General features: G+C 31.6%; 1 protein-coding gene across 12 annotated transcripts in view; it reads left to right on the forward strand.

Moving 5' to 3' along the window:
- LOC105115963 (putative disease resistance protein RGA1) overlaps window positions 1-18,988 on the forward strand; it is a 42,630-nt gene that overhangs the window by 15,777 nt on the left and 7,865 nt on the right. The window contains exons 2-8 of one of the 12 annotated variants that reach the window (XM_011013063.1): window positions 1,256-1,430; window positions 1,710-1,836; window positions 1,992-2,029; window positions 2,247-2,254; window positions 2,360-2,569; window positions 11,318-11,355; window positions 11,386-11,575. In XM_011013063.1, coding sequence (XP_011011365.1) covers window positions 1,256-1,430; window positions 1,710-1,836; window positions 1,992-2,029; window positions 2,247-2,254; window positions 2,360-2,381 — 370 coding nt within the window. In that variant the 3' untranslated portion in view covers window positions 2,382-2,569; window positions 11,318-11,355; window positions 11,386-11,575. Of the gene's footprint in view, window positions 1-1,255; window positions 1,431-1,517; window positions 1,558-1,709; window positions 1,837-1,985; window positions 2,030-2,210; window positions 2,255-2,359; window positions 2,570-9,354; window positions 9,492-10,090; window positions 11,084-11,317; window positions 11,356-11,385; window positions 11,576-18,988 lie in introns of those variants that run through there. The other 11 variants (XM_011013062.1, XM_011013064.1, XM_011013065.1 and 8 more) reach the window with 11 other exon arrangements.

Genomic DNA, 18,988 nt, shown 5'->3' on the forward strand with positions numbered 1-18,988 from the left:
ACCTAAGTCGTCTTGGACAAGAGGACTGTCTGTCGTTGGTTTACAAGTGTGCATTCAAGGAAGGGAAAATGGAGTTGTATCCAAATTTGGTTGGAATCGGGAAAGAAATAGTTGCGAAATGCAAGCAAGTTCCTCTGGCAGTGATTAACTTGGGGACTCAACTGTATGGTAAGATTGATGAAACAGAGTGGAAATCGGTGAGAGACAGTGAGAAGTGGGAAGATGAGGGAGATGGTATTTTACCTGCCTTGAAAATAAGCTATCAAAGACTGCCGACTCACTTGAAAAGATGCTTTCTTTATTGTTCCGTTTTTCCGAAAGATTACCAATTCCAAGATCTCATATTGGTGCCATTTTGGATGGCACATGGGCTCATTCTTCAATCAGCGAATCCAAATGAGAACTTGGAAGATGTTGGCTTGCGTTATGTGCGCGAGTTGATCTCAAGATGTTTCTTCCAAGATTATGAGGATGATATTTTTATAGCTTCCTTTAAAATGCATGATTTAATGCATGATCTTGCATCATCATTGGCTCAAAATGAGTTTTCAATCATAAGCTCTCAAAACCGCCAAATTTCCAAAACGACCCGTCATTTATCAGTCCTTGACTCTAATTCATTTTTTCATAAAACTCTCCCCAAGTACCCAAACAACTTCCATCAAGTGCGGTCAATAGTCTTTGCAGATACTATAGTGGGGCCTACATGCAAAACAGAATTTGAGAAATGTTTGTCAGAATTCAAGCATTTGCGGTCTTTGCAATTAATGGATGATTCTGAACTTGAGGCTTTTCCGGAGAGGATTGGCGCCTTGAAACATTTGAGATATCTCGATTTTTTTAACAACGAAAAAATAAAAAGACTCCCAAAATCAATTTTCAAATTGCAAAACTTGCAAACTCTGGTTACAGGTAGAGGATTAGAAGAGCTTCCCAAGGATGTGAGGTACATGATCAGCCTTAGATTTTTATTTCTAGTAACTAAGCAGAAGCGGTTGCCAGAAGGAGGGATTGGGTGTTTGGAGTGTCTTCAAGCTTTATTCATTGTTGAGTGTGCAAATCTACAAAATTTGTGCGAAGATATGCAAGGTCTTAAAAGTCTTCGAAAATTGTTTATTCTTCGTTGTGATAGCTTGATTTCTCTGCCAAGAAGCATAAAATGCCTAACTACTCTGGAAGAATTATGTATTGGTAACTGTGCAAAGCTTGATTTGATGATAACAGAAAAAAAGAATGAGGAAATAATTCAACGTATTTCCCTTTCCCTTCGTATTGTAATGTTTGCAGTGTTACCAGCAACTCGTGCCTTACCAGAACAGCTTTTTCAAGGATCTGCAGAATCTTTACAAACATTTATCATCATAGGCTGTCCCAACATTGGAGAAATGCCAGATTGCATCCGCAATTTAAAAAAACTTCAAAATCTTGAGATTAGTTATTGTCCAAGATTGAACAAAAGGTGCCGAAAGGAAACAGGAGAAGATTGGCCCAAGATCGCACATATCCCTAAAATCAAGGTTGACGGTGATGACAGCGGTGAAGAGACATCTCATTCAGGTAGCAGCAGCAAACCATATTTAAATCTATCATATTTAGTTGTACATTTTTATCCATTCTTCAATTCCTTTTTTCGTTTAAATTATTTTCCCTGAAAACAATATTAGCTTTGAAAAAAAAAAAAACTGACAAAATCTCTTCAAAATCTTGAGATCAGTGATTGTCCAAGATTGAACAAAAGGTGCCGAAAGGAAACAGGAGAAGATTGGCCCAAGATCGCACATATCCCTAAAATCAAGGTTGACGGTGATGACAGCGGTGAAGAGACATCTCATTCAGGTAGCAGCAGCAAACCATATTTAAATCTATCATATTTAGTTGTACATTTTTATCCATTCTTCAATTCCTTTTTTCGTTTAAATTATTTTCCCTGAAAACAATATTAGCTTTGAAAAAAAAAAAACTGACAAAACCTCGTGTTTTTGGAGAGGCAGGTTCAAGTGGAACTCCATCAGCAAGAGAAGAAGACAAGGTATGTCATGATAAAATGCAAAGTTGACTAATTCATTCAGCAATTTAAATTTCTTTGAACTTAATACATCATTTTTAAATTCTATGTTTGTCTAATTTTTTTCAGCTTTCATCGGGGTTTCTGATCCCAAATTTTTACCACTTGGCCACCACTTAAATGGTTAAACCTCGTGGTTGTGGAGAGGCAGGTTCAAGTGGAACTCCATAAGCAAGAGAAGAAGACAAGGTATGTCATGATAAAATGCAAAGTTGACTAATTCATTCAGCAATTTAAATTTCTTTGAACTTAATACATCATTTTTAAATTCTATGTTTGTCTAATTTTTTTCAGCTTTCATCGGGGTTTCTGCTGACGGTTATAATACGGGTACTTCAATTTTTTCGGTGTTGTTGCTGACAATCTAGTTTGTTCAAATAAAGATGAAGAGTGTTTGCTGGAGATTAATATTCGTTCTCTGGTGATCTACTTGGCTTTTCATTTGTTCATAATGGTTGCCAATCAGTTCATTTGCTAGTCATGGAATTTGCTCCCTCGTTGTTGGTCTTTGGTTTGGTTTCCTGCTGTGAGGGTCCTGTCGGCCAAGATCTTTTACGAAAGTTTGTCTCTTGCAAAGATCAGTTGAAGGCTCGGAGTGTCTGCTTTGTGTAATTTCCTTGGCTAGCTAATGATAATTTGTCATTAATAAATTGATAAACATTTGGTTGTTCTGAATTATTTAAATAATTATGCTACTTGTTTCTAATAATACAACAATCATCAAGAATCTCGAACTTACTGCAATGTCTCATTCATTAGCTTCAAAGATCTTAACGAAGAGACATCCAATAACATATTAAAAGTTTATAAATTTTTACACTCTGTTTTTCATTAAATTTTGAAGTTTCTTTGCTTGAATTAATTATTTTTAAATTTTAATTTTTTTTAATATATAACTGTTAAAAATAATTTTTTAAAACAATATTTTAATATATTTTTAAATAAAAAAAACCTATCACATTCCAAAACCACCCCCCGATTCTAACCAACTTTTGAAAAAGTGTTTTTTCATTTTTTTTCAAACAAACATTACCACCACGTACCTCGCCGTCAAAACAAGTGACTCATCGACACAACCACATCCACCGCCATCTTCTTGCAAAATAAAATGACCCTCAAGCAAAACTTCTAGATTCCTATATCCAGAAGAACCCCAACTTTTAACACTAGCAGCACCGCCTTCACTATTTATACCACCACAACCACCCCGACTCCTTCGCTAACAAATTCATCTCTCCAGTACACGCCTTCCTACGCTCTTCTTGTGCAATCTCCCCCGTCGGTAAAAACCTCCCCTCTCTCTTTCTCTAAGCTAATTATTTAACCCTGTTTTAATCATTTTTATTTTCGCTGACAGATTGCATCAATCATCACGGATTGCAAACTCTCTTCATGACCAACCAGTAAACTCTGATTCTTACTATTAGAAATTAGTCGAAGTAAATGAAGTCAGTTTTATTATTATTATTATTATTATTAATTTATGTGTTAATTTGTGATTTAGTGAATAATTTAAAGTTTTGATTTTGAGTGAATTTAATTAATTAAATCGGCGTCAATAAAAAAATATTTTAAAAAAATGAAAAAAAGAATAGAAAAAATGCATCAGAAGAAATTGATTTCCAAAAAGAGTCCTAAATGTTCTCTTATTGTAAGATTGAGTTTTACTTCGCAAAAGCATATCTAGGATGAAAATGGTGAATAAAAAATGAATATACAGATATCTGTGCATTAATAAGGGCATGTTAATATTACATAGTGATTTTTTTAAAATATTTTTTATATAAAAATAATATTTTTTTATTTTTATAAATTTATTTTTAATCAGCACATTAAAGAGATTGAAACATATAAAAATAATTTGAATAAAAAAAACAAAAAAAATCAAAATTTTATTAATAACACTTTTAAAATAGAGCTATCTCAACTATCATTCATCCCAAGAAATGGACATTCTCTGCCAACTTCACCTTCACTGAAACAACACTTCTCTTCATCCCCTCAACCTTCTTGTGTTTAGCACTCAAAATCTTTGCTGGGAAAATACATCAACAATCCCAACTATCCACCAGTTAAAGGCACAAACTTTAACCAGCTTCTCTACCTCGACAGGCACTATGACTGCCAAACTGAGCTTATCGTTTCTAACTCTGGAGTGGATTGTGTATTCATTGATAGTATATATGGATTTCTTTTATATATTCATGTGACTGAATGCCAGGATTCATTCATTCCCTCGATCTTTTATTCGCTTACTGCTAAATGCAACCATTGACGTCGCCGCCTTCACTCTCTAGACCACCAGAACCACCACCTCCTCTTTCCTTAATAAATTCACCTCTTCAAATCCACTTTCCAAATCTTCTTTATTTATGTTATTATAACACGATTTTTAACCCCTCTAAAATATCTAAAAAAATATATTTCAACGAGAAGAAAATATTTCAGTTAAAAAATATTTCAAAAATATATATTTTAAGAATTAAAAAAAATATTTTTTTTTAATTTCAAAAAAAAAACAAAGAAAAATTACAATAAGTGGAGGTTGAAATTCATTAAATACTTAAAAATTGAAAAGCTAAGGACCAAATAAAAAAAAAAGGTATCAATATTCAAGGACTATATGGAATCCAATTAGGGATGAAATTGAAAAAAAAATAAAGAAAAAATAATTGAAATTTGCCAAAAATGAAACAATTAGCTATCCAAGAACCAAACTTGGGGGACCTTTAAAAAAATGAAATTTTCCCTCACATCAAAATGTCGTCATTTTAAAATTTTTAAAAAATAAATGCAACGGAGTCGTTCTATCAATGAAAAAAATATTTTAAAACAAAAAAAACATCAGAAGAAATTGATTTGTACTAAATGTTCTCTTATTGTAAGATCGAGTTTTACTTGGCAAAAGCATATCTGGGCTGAATTAAACAGATGGATCAAATGGACATATCCATTTGATAGTGATAGAGATTCTCAGATAGAATTTGGAGCTGTATATGGTGCTCTTCCATTTGTAATATATTTCCTCAAACCTGGTTTTCGTCATACTGTTTTTTGACTTTGTCTTAGATTACTATCCATGTTCTGGCAGGTTCTCCAATCCCTAAAGGGGTGCTTCAGGATATCAACAGAATTCTAGCATGATAAGGATCATAAACATCATTGGGTTGCCTGGCATCACATAACCCTTCCCACAGATGAAGGTGGTCTTGGGATTAGCTAATTCTATGATGTTTCGACTGCGTATGAACTCAAAAATGATTCAGACAAAAGTATGTCTGGCCATCCTTGCTCTTTCGAAGCCGGGAGCTGCTAACGGCTCTAATATTCTTTGATGCTGAATTGCAAATACCTGATAGGAGATGGGCATAACACGTCGTTCTGGCTGGATCATTGGTTCTTGGATGGTCCACTTATTGAGCACGCTATTGAGTGGCCCACATCTTTTTCCTTAATATCTTTAAGTGAACGCGGAAGGTAATTGGAACCTTGATTGCTTGCCTCGCCCGGAGCTTGCTTGCTTTAAGATGTTGATTTCTCCTCGCCGTACCTCTGGACACAAGACTTTTCGCTTTCAAAGGACTTCGCCTCCTCTTGGGCACCCACTATCGTCCTTAGTTGTGTTTTAGGGGCCAGGCGGCATAATCCTCTATGTCCGGATCAACATGTCATAACCTTTCTAACTAGCCTAAAGCTTAAAGACAAATGGCCATAGAGAGCGATGAACTCATCAGACAGCTGCCAGCCAGCCTTGCACTTCCTTATTCACTCTTGAACTAAAGTAATGCTAGACTTAAGACTTGATCTCCTGCGCCTATTGCGATTGATAGCTTTTCCTTTCCCGCTGGTTTACTTGTGTCGGTTTCCCACGGGGTTCTAAAATAGATTACAGTACCTCCTGCCCTTTCCAATTCAAAATACCCTGTTATTATTACCTAAAAAATCTAACCGTCTTAAGAACTTTAGAAAAAAGAAGAACGAAGACTTAACCAACCGACCAAAGGGCTTTTCATTGTAGGCGGTGAAGAGAGGGCAGGTTAACACTCCTCCCTTTGACCCTACGCGTAATTAAATAGAAATTTTTTGACTTCCATGGTCATCCCATGTGGCGAATGAGTCTGGACCATCTCCTAGTGTAGGCGGCGAAGCCCTGTTTCAACGGGATGACAGCCTTCTTTATTATAATTATAACGGATTGAAACAATGATTTTTCTTTTCTTTTGGTCACTCTTCTTTATGTTTTTTATTACTACCCTTATAGGCCAAAATTAATACCCAATTAAAGTTCATTTATAAGATATGAGACTAAGATGAAAAGCATGGAAAAAAGAGATGGGTTTTTTGAACTTGGGGCTTAACATACACTTTAATCCTCTAACTCTTTACATTATAAACTTTCAGTCCCTAACAATTCATATTATTTGTTAATTATAATTTTTATTATAACGATCAGCCTTGGATATTTATTTCTAGTTACTAAGCAGAAGTGGTTGCCAAAAGGTGAGATTGGTTGCTTGAAATTTCTTCAAACTTTACTCATCTATGAGTGTGAAAATCTAGAAAATTCGTGCGAAGATATGCAAGGTCTTGAAAAGATGCCTTCTTTGTTGTTTCATTTTTTCAAAAGATTACTACTTCTAGGATATTAGTTGAATTGCGTTTCAAAAAATGTTTTATTAAAATTAATTTTTTTGTTTTATTATTTTTTATAATAAGTTGATGTCAGAACTATTTTTTAAAAATAAAAAATTATTTTAATATATTTTTAAATAAAAGAATACCTAAACTTATTCAATCAAAGTCCAAATGATACCTTGGAACATGCTAGCTTGCGTTATGTGCGCGAGCTGATCTCAAAATGTTTCTTCCAAGATTACGAGGAAACAATTTCCAAATCCCCAAATGAGTTTTAACACATACACAGGCTCATTTTGAGCTAATATTTAAATTAATTTTTTTATTTTATTTTTTAATAATGGATTGATTGAAAATTATATTAAAATATTTATTTAATTTATTTTATATGAAATTATTTTAATTTTATAATTAAATTATGAGTTTGATAAAATAATTTAAATTGATTATTTTATTATTTTATTATTTATTTTTTATAAAATTATTTTAATTTTATAATTTAAATTATGAGTTTTCATTATATATTTACTAAGAGCACTTCATCAAAGAAATAACCTAATGTAAACAGAAGATTCGCTTACTATCCCGCAATGTTTTGATGTAGGTTTCCAACATTTGATTAAAAACTCTTGAACTAAAACACTTGGTCTCGATTTGAGTAAGTAAGAAATAGATGGGGGAATCCTCGACTAAATCAAAGCACATGGTATCCAAGGCTGAATTTGTTTTTAAAAAATTAGTTTATAAAAAATTATTTTTAAAATTTTTATATGTTTATTTATCATTAAAAAAATTGATTAATAAAAAATTTAACTTGATTTTCAGAAAAGTATTTCTTTTTATTTTGAATGAAAAACACTTTTCAGAAATTATAAAAAATTTAAAATTATTATATTAGTTGTTAATTATATCATATTTGATCCTCAAACTTTTAAGTGTTATATATATTTTTTATTTGGAATATTTGTTTTTTAATCTTATCTTTTATAATTTAATTTTTTTATTAACTTTGATTTTTATTTTTATAATTATTGTTTGTTTTTTTCTTATTATTTTTTAATTAAAATTTTTTATCTATCAAATTTGGTTATCATTCTTTTTATTGTTACTTATTTTATTCAAAATAATTTATAAAATATTAATTATTATTATTTTAATTTTTTCATCTTTTATTTTTTTTATTTTTTAGATTTCATCTCTATTATTTTAATTATTATTTATTTTATTTGAGATAATTTATAAAATTATATTTTTTTCAATTTCATTCTCATTTAACTTTTTAATTTGTAAGTTTTGTTCCTCATTATTTTAATAAATTTTTAAAAAATAAAATATTAATAAGTTATTTTTCAACTTATTTTCATGACATAATTAAATATTAAAAAATATTTTTTAATTTATTTTTTATTACATTACTATATATAAAAAAATAATTCACTTTTATAGAATTAGTTATTTTATGAATCAAAGATGAAAAGAGTTCCTTTGTGATGTAATTAACAAACTTTGACTGATTTGAACAGAGTAAGTTGGAAAACTCAATTCAAAACTCAACTTGTAATAAATTTTAATTTAAAACTATTCACCCGATCAAACTTTGTTGAACTAACGGATTCACTAGACCAAACCAAACCTGAGTGGTTTATTGCAATGCTCTTTGGACGATGAAACAGACAAACATGTACAGACAAGAATGATGACAAAAGGAGTAAGAAATCATTGATCTTGCTTGAAAAAATGAATTGCTTAAATTAAATATATAGTCATCGACTATCCAACTGAGTCAGACCCTATCACCTGTAACATGAACCAGGATTATGCTTTTGCGAATTGTTGGATGCATCAACGGTCTACAAGCTATGCCCAGCAAGACGTCGTAGAATTTCCTCACATAATGTGTCTGGTGCAATGTTACCATAACCAAATCCATTCGAGGATTCTGGCGAGCTCTGTTCTGGTTTGCTCGTTCATTTTACTTGTTGAACAGAGCCGTGTTTTTTTTCAAATTTATAAATTAGATGTAATTTTCATGTATTTGTTAAAACTTACACCATTTAAATTGTATAATTGTTCTCTAAAATAAATTTTAAATTGGCTCAAAATGAGTTGTAAATCATAAACTATCAAAACCACCGATTTTCCAAAACGAACTGTTATTTGTCAGTTATTGATTACATTCCATTTTTTCATCAAACTCTCCCCAAGTCCCCAAACAACTTCCATCAAGTGCGGTCAATAGTCTTTGCAGATAGTATAGTGGGGCCTACACGCAAAACAGACTTTGAGAGATGTTTATCAGAATTTAAGCATTTGCGGTCTTTGGAATTAACGCATGATTCTGAATTTGAGGCTTCTCCGGTGAGGTTTGGCGCCTTGAAACATTTGAGATATCTCTATTTTGGGAAGAACGCAAAAATAAAAAGACTCCCAAAATCTATTTTCAAATTGCAGAACGTGCAAGCTCTGGTTACAGGTGGAAGATTAGGAGAGCTACCCAAAGATATGAGGTTCATGATCAGCCTTAGATATTTATTTCTAGTTACTAAGCATAAGCGGTTGCCAGAAGGTGGGATTGGGTGCTTGGAGTGTCTTCAAATTAACTTTATTCATTTTTCGTTGTGAAAATCTGGAAAATTTGTGCGAAGATATGCAAGGTATTAAAAGTCTTCGAAAATTGGTTATTGGTGGATGTGATAGCTTGATTTTTCTGCCATGAAGCATAAAATGCCTAGCTAATCTGGAATAATTTTGTATTATTAACTGTGAAAAGATTGATTTGATGACAATAAAAGAAAAAAAAAAAGGAAAAAACTCCACCACTTTCTCTTCGTATTGTATTATTTGAAGATTTACAACCTAAGTCATCTTGGCAAAGAGGATTGACTGTCTGTTGTTGTTTTGCAAGTGTGCATTCAAGGAAGGGAAAATGGAGTTGTGTCCAAATTTGGTTGGAATTGGGAAAGAAATAGTGGCGAAATGCAAGCAAGTTCTCTGGCAATGATTCACTTGGGTACTCAACTGTGTGGTAAGACTGATGAAAAAGAGTGGAAATCGGTGAGAGATAGTGAGAAGTGGGAAGAGAAAGGAGATGGCATTTTACCTGCCTTGAAAATAAGTTATCAAAGACTGCCGACACACCCGAAAAGATGCTTTCTTTATTGTTCGGTTTTTCCAAAAGATTACCCGTTCCTAGATTTCTTATTGGTGCACTTTTGGATGGCACATGGGCTCATTCATCAATCATCAAATCAAATTGAGAACTTGGAAGATGTTGGCTTGCGTTATGTGCGCGAGTTGATCTCAAGATGTTTCTTCCAAGATTATGAGGATGGGATTGTTGGAGCTACCTTTGAGATGCATGATCTTGCATCATCATTGGCTCAAAATGAGTTTTCAATCATAAGCTCTCAAAACCACCAAATGTCCAAAAAGACCCGTCATTTGTCAGTCCTTGACTCTGATTCATTTTTTCATCAAACTCTCCCCAAGTTTTCAAATGAGTTCCACCATGTGCGGTCAATAGTTTCAGCAGATAGTATAGTGGGGCATCCATGCAAAACAGACTTTGAGAAATGCTTGTTAGAATTTAAGCATTTGCGGTCTTTGGAATTAATGAATGATTCTGAATTTGAGGCTTTTCCGGAGAGGATTGGGGCCTTGAAACATTTGAGATATCTCTATTCTGGGAAGAAATCAAAAATAAAAAGACTCCCAAAATCTATTTTCAAATTGCAAAACTTGCAAGCTCTGGTACTTACAGGTGAAGGATTCGAAGAGCTGTCCAAAGATGTGAGGTACATGATCAGCCTTGGATTTTTATTTGTAGTTACTCAGCAGAAACGGTTGCCAGAAGGAGGGATTGGGTGTTTGGAGTGTCTTCAACCTTTATTCATTGTTGGGTGTGGAAATCTAGAAAATCTGTGCGAAGATATGCAAGGTCTTAAAAGTCTTCGAAAATTGGTTATTGATGGATGTGATAGCTTGATTTCTCTGGCAAGAAGCATAAAATGTTTAACCACTGAAGAATTTGTTATTGAAAATTGCGTAAAGCTTGATTTGACGACAGGAAGAGAAAAAAAAAATCAACCTCTTTCCCTTTCCTTTCGTATTGTAATGTTTAGAAAGTTACCGGCAACTCTTGCTTTACCAGAACAGCCTCTTCAAGGATCTACAGAATCCTTACAAAGATTTATCATCAGAGACTGTCCAAACCTTGGAGAAAGGCCAGATTGCATCGGCAATTTAAAGAAACTTCAAAATCTTGAGATCAGTGATTGTCCAAATTTGAGCAAAAGGTGCCGAAAGGGAACCGGAGAAGATGGGCCCAAAATCGCACATATCCCTAAAATCAAGGTTGACGATGGTAAAGAAATATCTGATTAGGTATGGGTTATGAATATTTAAATCTATCATATTTAGTTTCATATTTTTATCCATTCTTCAATTCTTTTTTTAAGCTTAAATTAGTTTCCCTGAAAAAAAAAATGTTTATTTGATAAAACCTCTTGTATTAATTAAATCTATCATATTTAGTTTCATATGTTTATCATGAAGAACAAGGCATGTCATGATAAAATGCAAAGTTAACTAATTCATTCAGCAATTTAAATTTCTTTGAACTTAATACATCATTATTAAATTCCATGTTTGTCTAATCTCATCAGGTTTCCTACTGTGAGGGTCGTATCGGCTAAGATCTTCTACAACGGTTTGTCACTTACGAAGATCATCTTAAGGCTCGGAGTGTCTGCTTTGTGTAATTTCCCCTGCCTTAATTTTCTTGGCTAGCTGTGTGTGACGTTTTGTCATCAATAAATTGATAAACATTTGGTTGTTCTGAATAATTGGCTTGCCTCTTTTATCTTATTTAAAATATTGCTGAATGCACACTCTCTCCAGTTTTTCTTAATCAGCCAAAGGAGTGATTTATTTTTAAGAATTCTCTAACAGCAAGCGAAAAGGCTCTGCATATGTTTATTTATGTTTTGCTAGTAAACAAATTTTCTAAAAAATAAAAATATCAAATTAAACTTACATGATATAAGTTTATGTGATTTTTATTGTAATACCAGATTCAATAGCTTTGGATGCGAGCTTAGTTGTAAGGGTGTGTCATAAAAATATGATAATTAAATAGATTAATCAAAATAAAAAAAAACTAATAGGAAAAAAAAATAATGAAGAAAAGAAAAAAATTAAATTAACCAGATTAACCCGTCAAACTTTAGATTCATGTCGAGAAAGTTTGATAACTAAATAGAAAAAAATTATTAGGTTCCCCAGAATTTACTTTGCTAACCCATCAAACCCGGGATCCGTATTATGAAAGTTTGATAATTAAATAAAAAAATTAATATTAACAAACTAAATTAAACAAAAAAATAATTAGAAAACAAAAACAAACTAATGAAGAAAAAGAAAAAAAATCTAAATTAATTGAGTTAATACGTCAAACCTGAGATTCGTGTCATGAAAGTCAGATAACTATAAGAAAAAAAATCTAAATTAATTGAGTTAATACGTCAAACCTGAGATTCGTGTCATGAAAGTCAGATAACTATATAGAAAAAAATTTAATATCAACAAAAAAAATAAAAAATAATTAAAAAAACATCAGTCTTTTCACTATAGACTGCATTGTACAATCCACAGTGGAAGGTATAAAAAAGAAAAAAAGAAAAGATATTAGTTTTTCACTATGAATTGTATATAATATTAAAAGAAAAAACTAGAAGAAAAAACTAATGAGAAAATAAAATCTGAATCAATTGGGTTAACCTGTCAATCTTAGAATTCGTATCATGAAAGTACGATAACTAAATAGAAAAAAAATTAATATTAATGAAATATATTAAAAAAATAAAACAATATAAAGAAAGAAAAAAACCTAATGAAGAAAAAGAAAAAAAATTGAATCAACCTATCAAATCTGGAATCCGTATTAAAAAATTTGGAAAGGTTGATATTCATTAAATAATTGAAAATTAGAAAACTGAGGACTAAATTGAAAAGGATATTAACATTCATGGACTATATAATATGTAATGCAATAGAGATGAAATTCAAGGTGAAAAAAGATTGAAATTGGCTAAAAATAAAACAAGGAGAATTGCGAAGAATTAAGTTGATCACTTCACACAGCATTAAAGTAGAATTATCATTTCCATCCTACAATGACAATACATTGAGAACTTGTTTGTTTTTGTATTTCAAAAATAAAAGTATGTATTTCAAAAGTAAAAATGTTTTTTAAAAAAATTATTTTTTTTATTTTTTCTTTACTTTATATTAATATTTTTTTTAGTCTTTTTAAATTATTTTGATGTATTGATGTTAAAAATAATTTTTTAAAAATAAAAAATTATTTTAATATTTTTTTTTTAAAATTGAAAAGCAACTGTTGTAACACTATTATAAACATTCTAAGAGTCATAAATATTCTCTTACTATAAAATTGAGTTTTACATGGCAAAAAGCAAATTTGAGCTAAAACTGTTGAATCAAATGTATATATAAATATTCATCAAATATCTATACACATGTTTAATATTATATAGTTGTTTTTTAAAGTGTTTTTTTTACATGGAAATATATTAAAATAATATTTTTATTATTTTTTATATCAATACATTAAAATGATCTAAGAACATAAAAAAATAATTTAAATAAAAATAATAAAAAAATCAAAATTTGAATGTCAAATAGAATTTGGAGCTATATATGATACTCTTCCATTTATAACATATTTACTCAAACCTGGTATTGTATTAGCAATTTTGAGGATGGTTGTAAGCTTATTGTATATGTATTAGAGTTAAATTGTACATAAATAAATTCACATGATAAAATTAAATTAAACAAATAGCAAAAATTAGACAAGGTAATGGACTTCCTTTACTTATGAATTAGAAAAGACAATAGACTAATGATGACTCAAAGTTTCTATAAACCAACCCTATTTAAAAGGTCATCGTACAAAATCATAATCTAAAATGAGACTATATCTTTTTTGGTATCTAACCCTAGGTTGGGTTATGACATGTTCATGCCCAACTTTAAGTTAGGTAAGGACACATTTGTGCTCAATTCCATGATAGGCTAGGAATATGTCCGCATCTAGCTTTATGTTGGGTTAGGGACGCATCCCGCCCAACTCCATTTTGGGTCATGGCATGCCCGCTCCTAACGCCATGTTAGATAAAGACACATCTATGCCTAACCCTATGATGGGCCAGGGATGTGTCCACACCCAGCCTCTTATTGGGTAAGGGGCGCAACTGCGTACTTCATTTTGGATTATAACGCGTCCATCCCTAATCATTTTTTAGTACAGTCACAAATTGAACCCAACTCTTATTAGAAAAGTGTGAGTTGAACCTAATACCCCTCAAGTTGAGTATACAACTAAAAATAACTCCACACTAAGCCTCACATATTTTAGGTATGGGTTAATAATTATAATACCCATCACATTCTATCAAATATGAATAAGCAATACATGATTATATTAATTAGATGTGATGGGATAGGCAGTAAAATAATATTATTTTACTATTATGAAATTACATCTCTTCTCCTCCTGCATTGAATGAAACAGTTTAAGCCAAATAATATAAAAAATGAGTGGAATATATAGAAAGGGATTCAAAACCTTATATTCTGAGACAAAAACACATTTTGTACTTCTTCATCCTTAATTCTACATTTTCTCCCCCTTCCTCTTCTTTATCTTCATAAAAGCACCTTGATCTTTAGAGGGTCCCTCACCAACATATCAAGGGGACTTTATGCATGTATTTATTTAGGAAGATATTAACATCTTTGAGGAGATCTATTAAATAAAAAGCCAGTACAATCTTGAAATGAAGATTGTAAAACACGCAATAAATGATGTGAAAGGATCTTTAGGAATAATTCATCCCAAATATTCCTAGTGATTTTTGTAACCTCATCAACTATAATTCATCCCAGAATATTCCTAGTGATTTTTATAACCTTATCAACTAAAGTTTCAATTTCTACATGTGGATTTTAAAGAATACTTAGTCCCTCCCCCCCCCCCTCGTTTTTTTTTATCTCAAGCAGCATGCAGAGGACTTGTACAAGTTGTAGGATCTATATATCATGTTGTTGGTTGGTGGAAACTAGTATTTAAAGTAATCAGGGTAAGTTTCAGATTACAAAAAAAGTTAATCTAGACATGTGATGGACGATTGAGTAGAACTATGTGAATTATCCAGAATTTATTGGAAGGATGATTTGTAGTTAAAATCAAAAGAAAAACATTTCAATATAATTTTAGCATGGCCTCATTCTGTATAGTCATGATAATTATAAAGTTTTTCACACAATGTTACTAGTTTTGCCAACTCAATGGATCCAAATATCAATGAGAGTTACAAAGAATTAAGTTGATTAATTCACACGGTATCAAAGTAGAATTATCATTTCTAACATACAACCACAATATATTCAATGTAATACCCAAGTTTTGGCCCTAAAGCCAAGAGGACTCAAAACGTATAAGTTCAGCCATAGTCCCTAAACCCAAGTAGTAGGGGTTTTCCTACTCAGAAAAGAAAAACAAGAAGAAATAATTGTTCAAAAGACAAAATGTAAGAACATAGTGACATCTCTCAAGTTTCCTATACTCTAGGTAATCAATCATTACCTTTGGTGGGTTTTATTTTGGTTTGTGGTTATTGAACATTAATAAAAAGGTAAGATCATTCTAAACTTTGTCTTTAATTTCATATTATGAATAGTAGAAGACTTGTTAGGCTTGTAGGTTGAATTAAGGAATTTAATGATTTTTAATGATTATGACAGAATTGAACATGGATATTGGTTTTAAGATGTTATAAATATGTTTTTGGATGGTTTAGAATCATTAATTATTATTTTGATGTTGTTGGGAATATTATTGAGTCTTGGCAAGATCAGATTGAGACTGTAAGTCTTGGATTCTCAATTTCTGGATTAAGCGATCAACCGGTTCAAGTAAACAAGTTGACCGGTTGTTAAACATACATTGCAGTCAACCAGTTAGGGAAACAATAGCGAGACATGTCTATTTTATTCAGTCAATCAACTTGTTAAAGAGGGGTAGTCGACTGGCTGGTTGTGTTTAGTAGGTTGATCGGTTGTTCTTTTTTGGTACGGTCGGCTATTTCCTTTATTATCTATAGATGTGCTTGTTTAGACTTACCCCTCCATTTATACTTTTTCTTTTTTTTTTCTTTAAGTTAGTGTGCCTTGTTTTTTTCTTAAGACAAATAATATATTTTTCATTAGTTATTCATAAATATTCACATAATGATTTTAAATTATGTTTTGGATTATTTATGAAAGAGTTGAATATTTATTTATTTATTGAGATCTTTAATTTTAGATATTTTTTTTATATTGCACTATTTTATATATTAAACATATAAGTTTTAAGGTTTAACGCAGACAAAATACCTTAAAATGCTCCATTTAAGTTGTCAGTCATGGGCATAGAAATTATCTCATGACATTTAACTTACTAAGGAAACTCAAGGACCATTGGTATATTAAGAAATACTTTAAAACATCATTTTTCATTGAGGAATAAATTATTGTGAATTGTCACAATGATTTTTATTTTCATTTTGATCTCTCATTTTTATTTTTATTGATTACCCTTATAGGCCAAAATTAATATCCAATTAAAGTACATTTATTAAGGAATGACAGGATTCAAAGATAGAAAACTAAGATGAAAAACACGGCAAAAAGAGATGAGTTTTCTAAACTTGGGGCTAAACATATATTTTAATCCTCTAACTTTTCAAATTATAAACCTTTAGTCATTAACAATTTATGAAATTCGATTTTGGTCTCAAACTTCTTTTTTCTTATTTTTTTGGTTACTGATTTGAGAGAAATAAGAGAGAAAGTTGCTAGATTCCAATGATATAGATAAAGTTGCTAGATTATGATGGTATAAACTTTATATTTTATTGATTTTTAATTTTATAAGTGTCTATTTTAAATAAAAAGTATATATAAAAAAGTTGTTAAATCATAATCTGAGTCACAAGTTTAATAAAACCATGTATAGATAAATTGTGTGTCTTTTAGCTGATATGATGTTTTTCTTTTCATTTAGTAACTGGTTTAATGTTTCTCCATTCACTCTATTTTAGTTGATTTCTGTTTAGTGGAAACTATGCGTGATATTGTACATGGATTGTTCTCTTACCTCATCTTCTGATATATAATTTTTGGCTATTTACACCTGTATTCTCCATGCATTATGCATAGAGAATACATGTGTACTCATATAATTTGATCGTTTTCTTTTGGAGCTCTTTCCAGTTTTCAAATGAGCTGAAAATAAGTTAAAAAAAACATTTCTTTATCATTTTGAAGTACTCATATAATTGATGTTTTAAGGGTGGAGCTTTTTCCAGTTTTTATTATGGCAGCGATATATTCTTGTTTTCTAACACATTGACCGTGCATGATTTCTTATTGCAATGGCAGGATGAAGACTCCAATGTAGGGTATTTGGTTCAACCAGTGGGGCAGGTTGAAGTTCATGAAGCTGGAGGTATTGATATGGAGCCAGGGAATGAAGAAGATGATTAATTCTGAAGAGGAGGAAGAAGTCGATGATGATGATGATCAGTTGTAGGTGTTACCATCATCCTCGCACCTTAAAAATGCTTTGCTTTTGTCTTGAAGCTTGGAAAAATAGAGGAACATGTTAGATAGATTGGTTTGTAGTCTGTTAGTGATTTTGGGTATCCCTCGTGGGCAATATGTACAGGGAAAGGAACTTGTATCCTTGTTAGATTCGAAAGGTTTTTGTTAGCCTTGACCCGCTTCTTCCATTTCTTATATAGCCGTTAGTCCTTGTTAATTCAAATTAATGGCAGTTATGAAGGAGGGTTTCACCGCCCAATTTTTTGCTCCAAGGGGTGTTTCTGAAAACAGGAAATAAATGGAGGGACGAAACATGGATACACATGGAGTCAATTTGACAATTGTATATATTTTCACAAACTTCTTGATGGTTCTTTCATCTATTTGCTCTTACATGTGAATGATACATTGATTGCATCGAAAAGCAAGGTGGAGATTGATAAAGTGAAAGCTCAACTGAGAACTGACTTTGAAATGAAGCACCTTGAAGAAGCTAAAAAGATTCTTGGCATGAAGATTTAGAAGGATAGAAAAAAAGGCAGAGTCTATTTGACATAGACCCAATACTTGAAGAAAATTCTATAGAGAGTTAGGATAGATGGTAAGACCAAGCCTGTAAGCATACATTTAGCTCCTCATTTCAAGTCAAGTGCTTCAATGTCTCCACACACAGAGGAAGAGCACAAAATATGGCTTAAATTTTATAGGTAAATGCAGTTGGTGCATTAATATATGCAATGACTTATACGAGACCAGATATTTCACATGTTATCAATATGGTGAGCAAGTATATGCATGATCCGAGAAAGGGTTACTAGCAGGCAGTTAAGTGGATTTTACGACATATTCATGTCACAACTGATATTGGTCTGAAGTTTAAGAGGGATGATAGACTCAGACAAAATCTAGTTGGTTATATGGACTTGGACTATGCTGGTGACTTAGACAAGCATTGTTCCACAACAGGCTATGTGTTTACACTTGCTAAAAGGCCTATAAGTTGGAGGTCAACGTTAAAATCAACAGCAACTTTGTCAACAATTGAGGTAGAATGCATCGCAATAACAAAAGCTTTCAAGGAAGCTATTTAGTTACATGGGTTGATTGAAGATTTGGGAATTGTACAAAAGCACGTGAATGTCTATTGTGATAGTCAAAGTGCGATTTGTTTTGTAAAGAATCGGGTTTATCATTCCCGCACCAAGCACATTGATGTTCGATTTCATTTTGTTCGAGAAATTATGGATAACGGGGATATTCTACTACAGAAAATTGGTACCACGGATAATTCAATTGACATGCTCACAAAATATGTCTCAAGAATTAAATTCCAACATTGTTTGAACTTGGTCAACAGCTCTCGATGTTGAGCACCTTCAGGGTGCAGTACCATATAACACATTAAAGGATTGGATGGGAAAATCTTGTCGAGGTGGAGATTTGTAGCAAATTTATGTCAACATTTTCCACCACTATCACTTATGATAGATACATTAAAGTCAATCACAAAATTTATTGTGATAGTTAGCAGTTGGTTGGTATTTGTTGGTTGTTATTAAGGCTTTCGTTTCTCCTATAAATAGAGACAAAGAGAGAGCAAGAAAAGAACAAGTGTGG

The sequence above is a fragment of the Populus euphratica genome, unplaced genomic scaffold, assembly GCF_000495115.2.
Source record: "Populus euphratica unplaced genomic scaffold, PopEup_1.0 scaffold823.1, whole genome shotgun sequence".
NCBI classification, from domain to species: Eukaryota; Viridiplantae; Streptophyta; class Magnoliopsida; order Malpighiales; family Salicaceae; genus Populus; species Populus euphratica.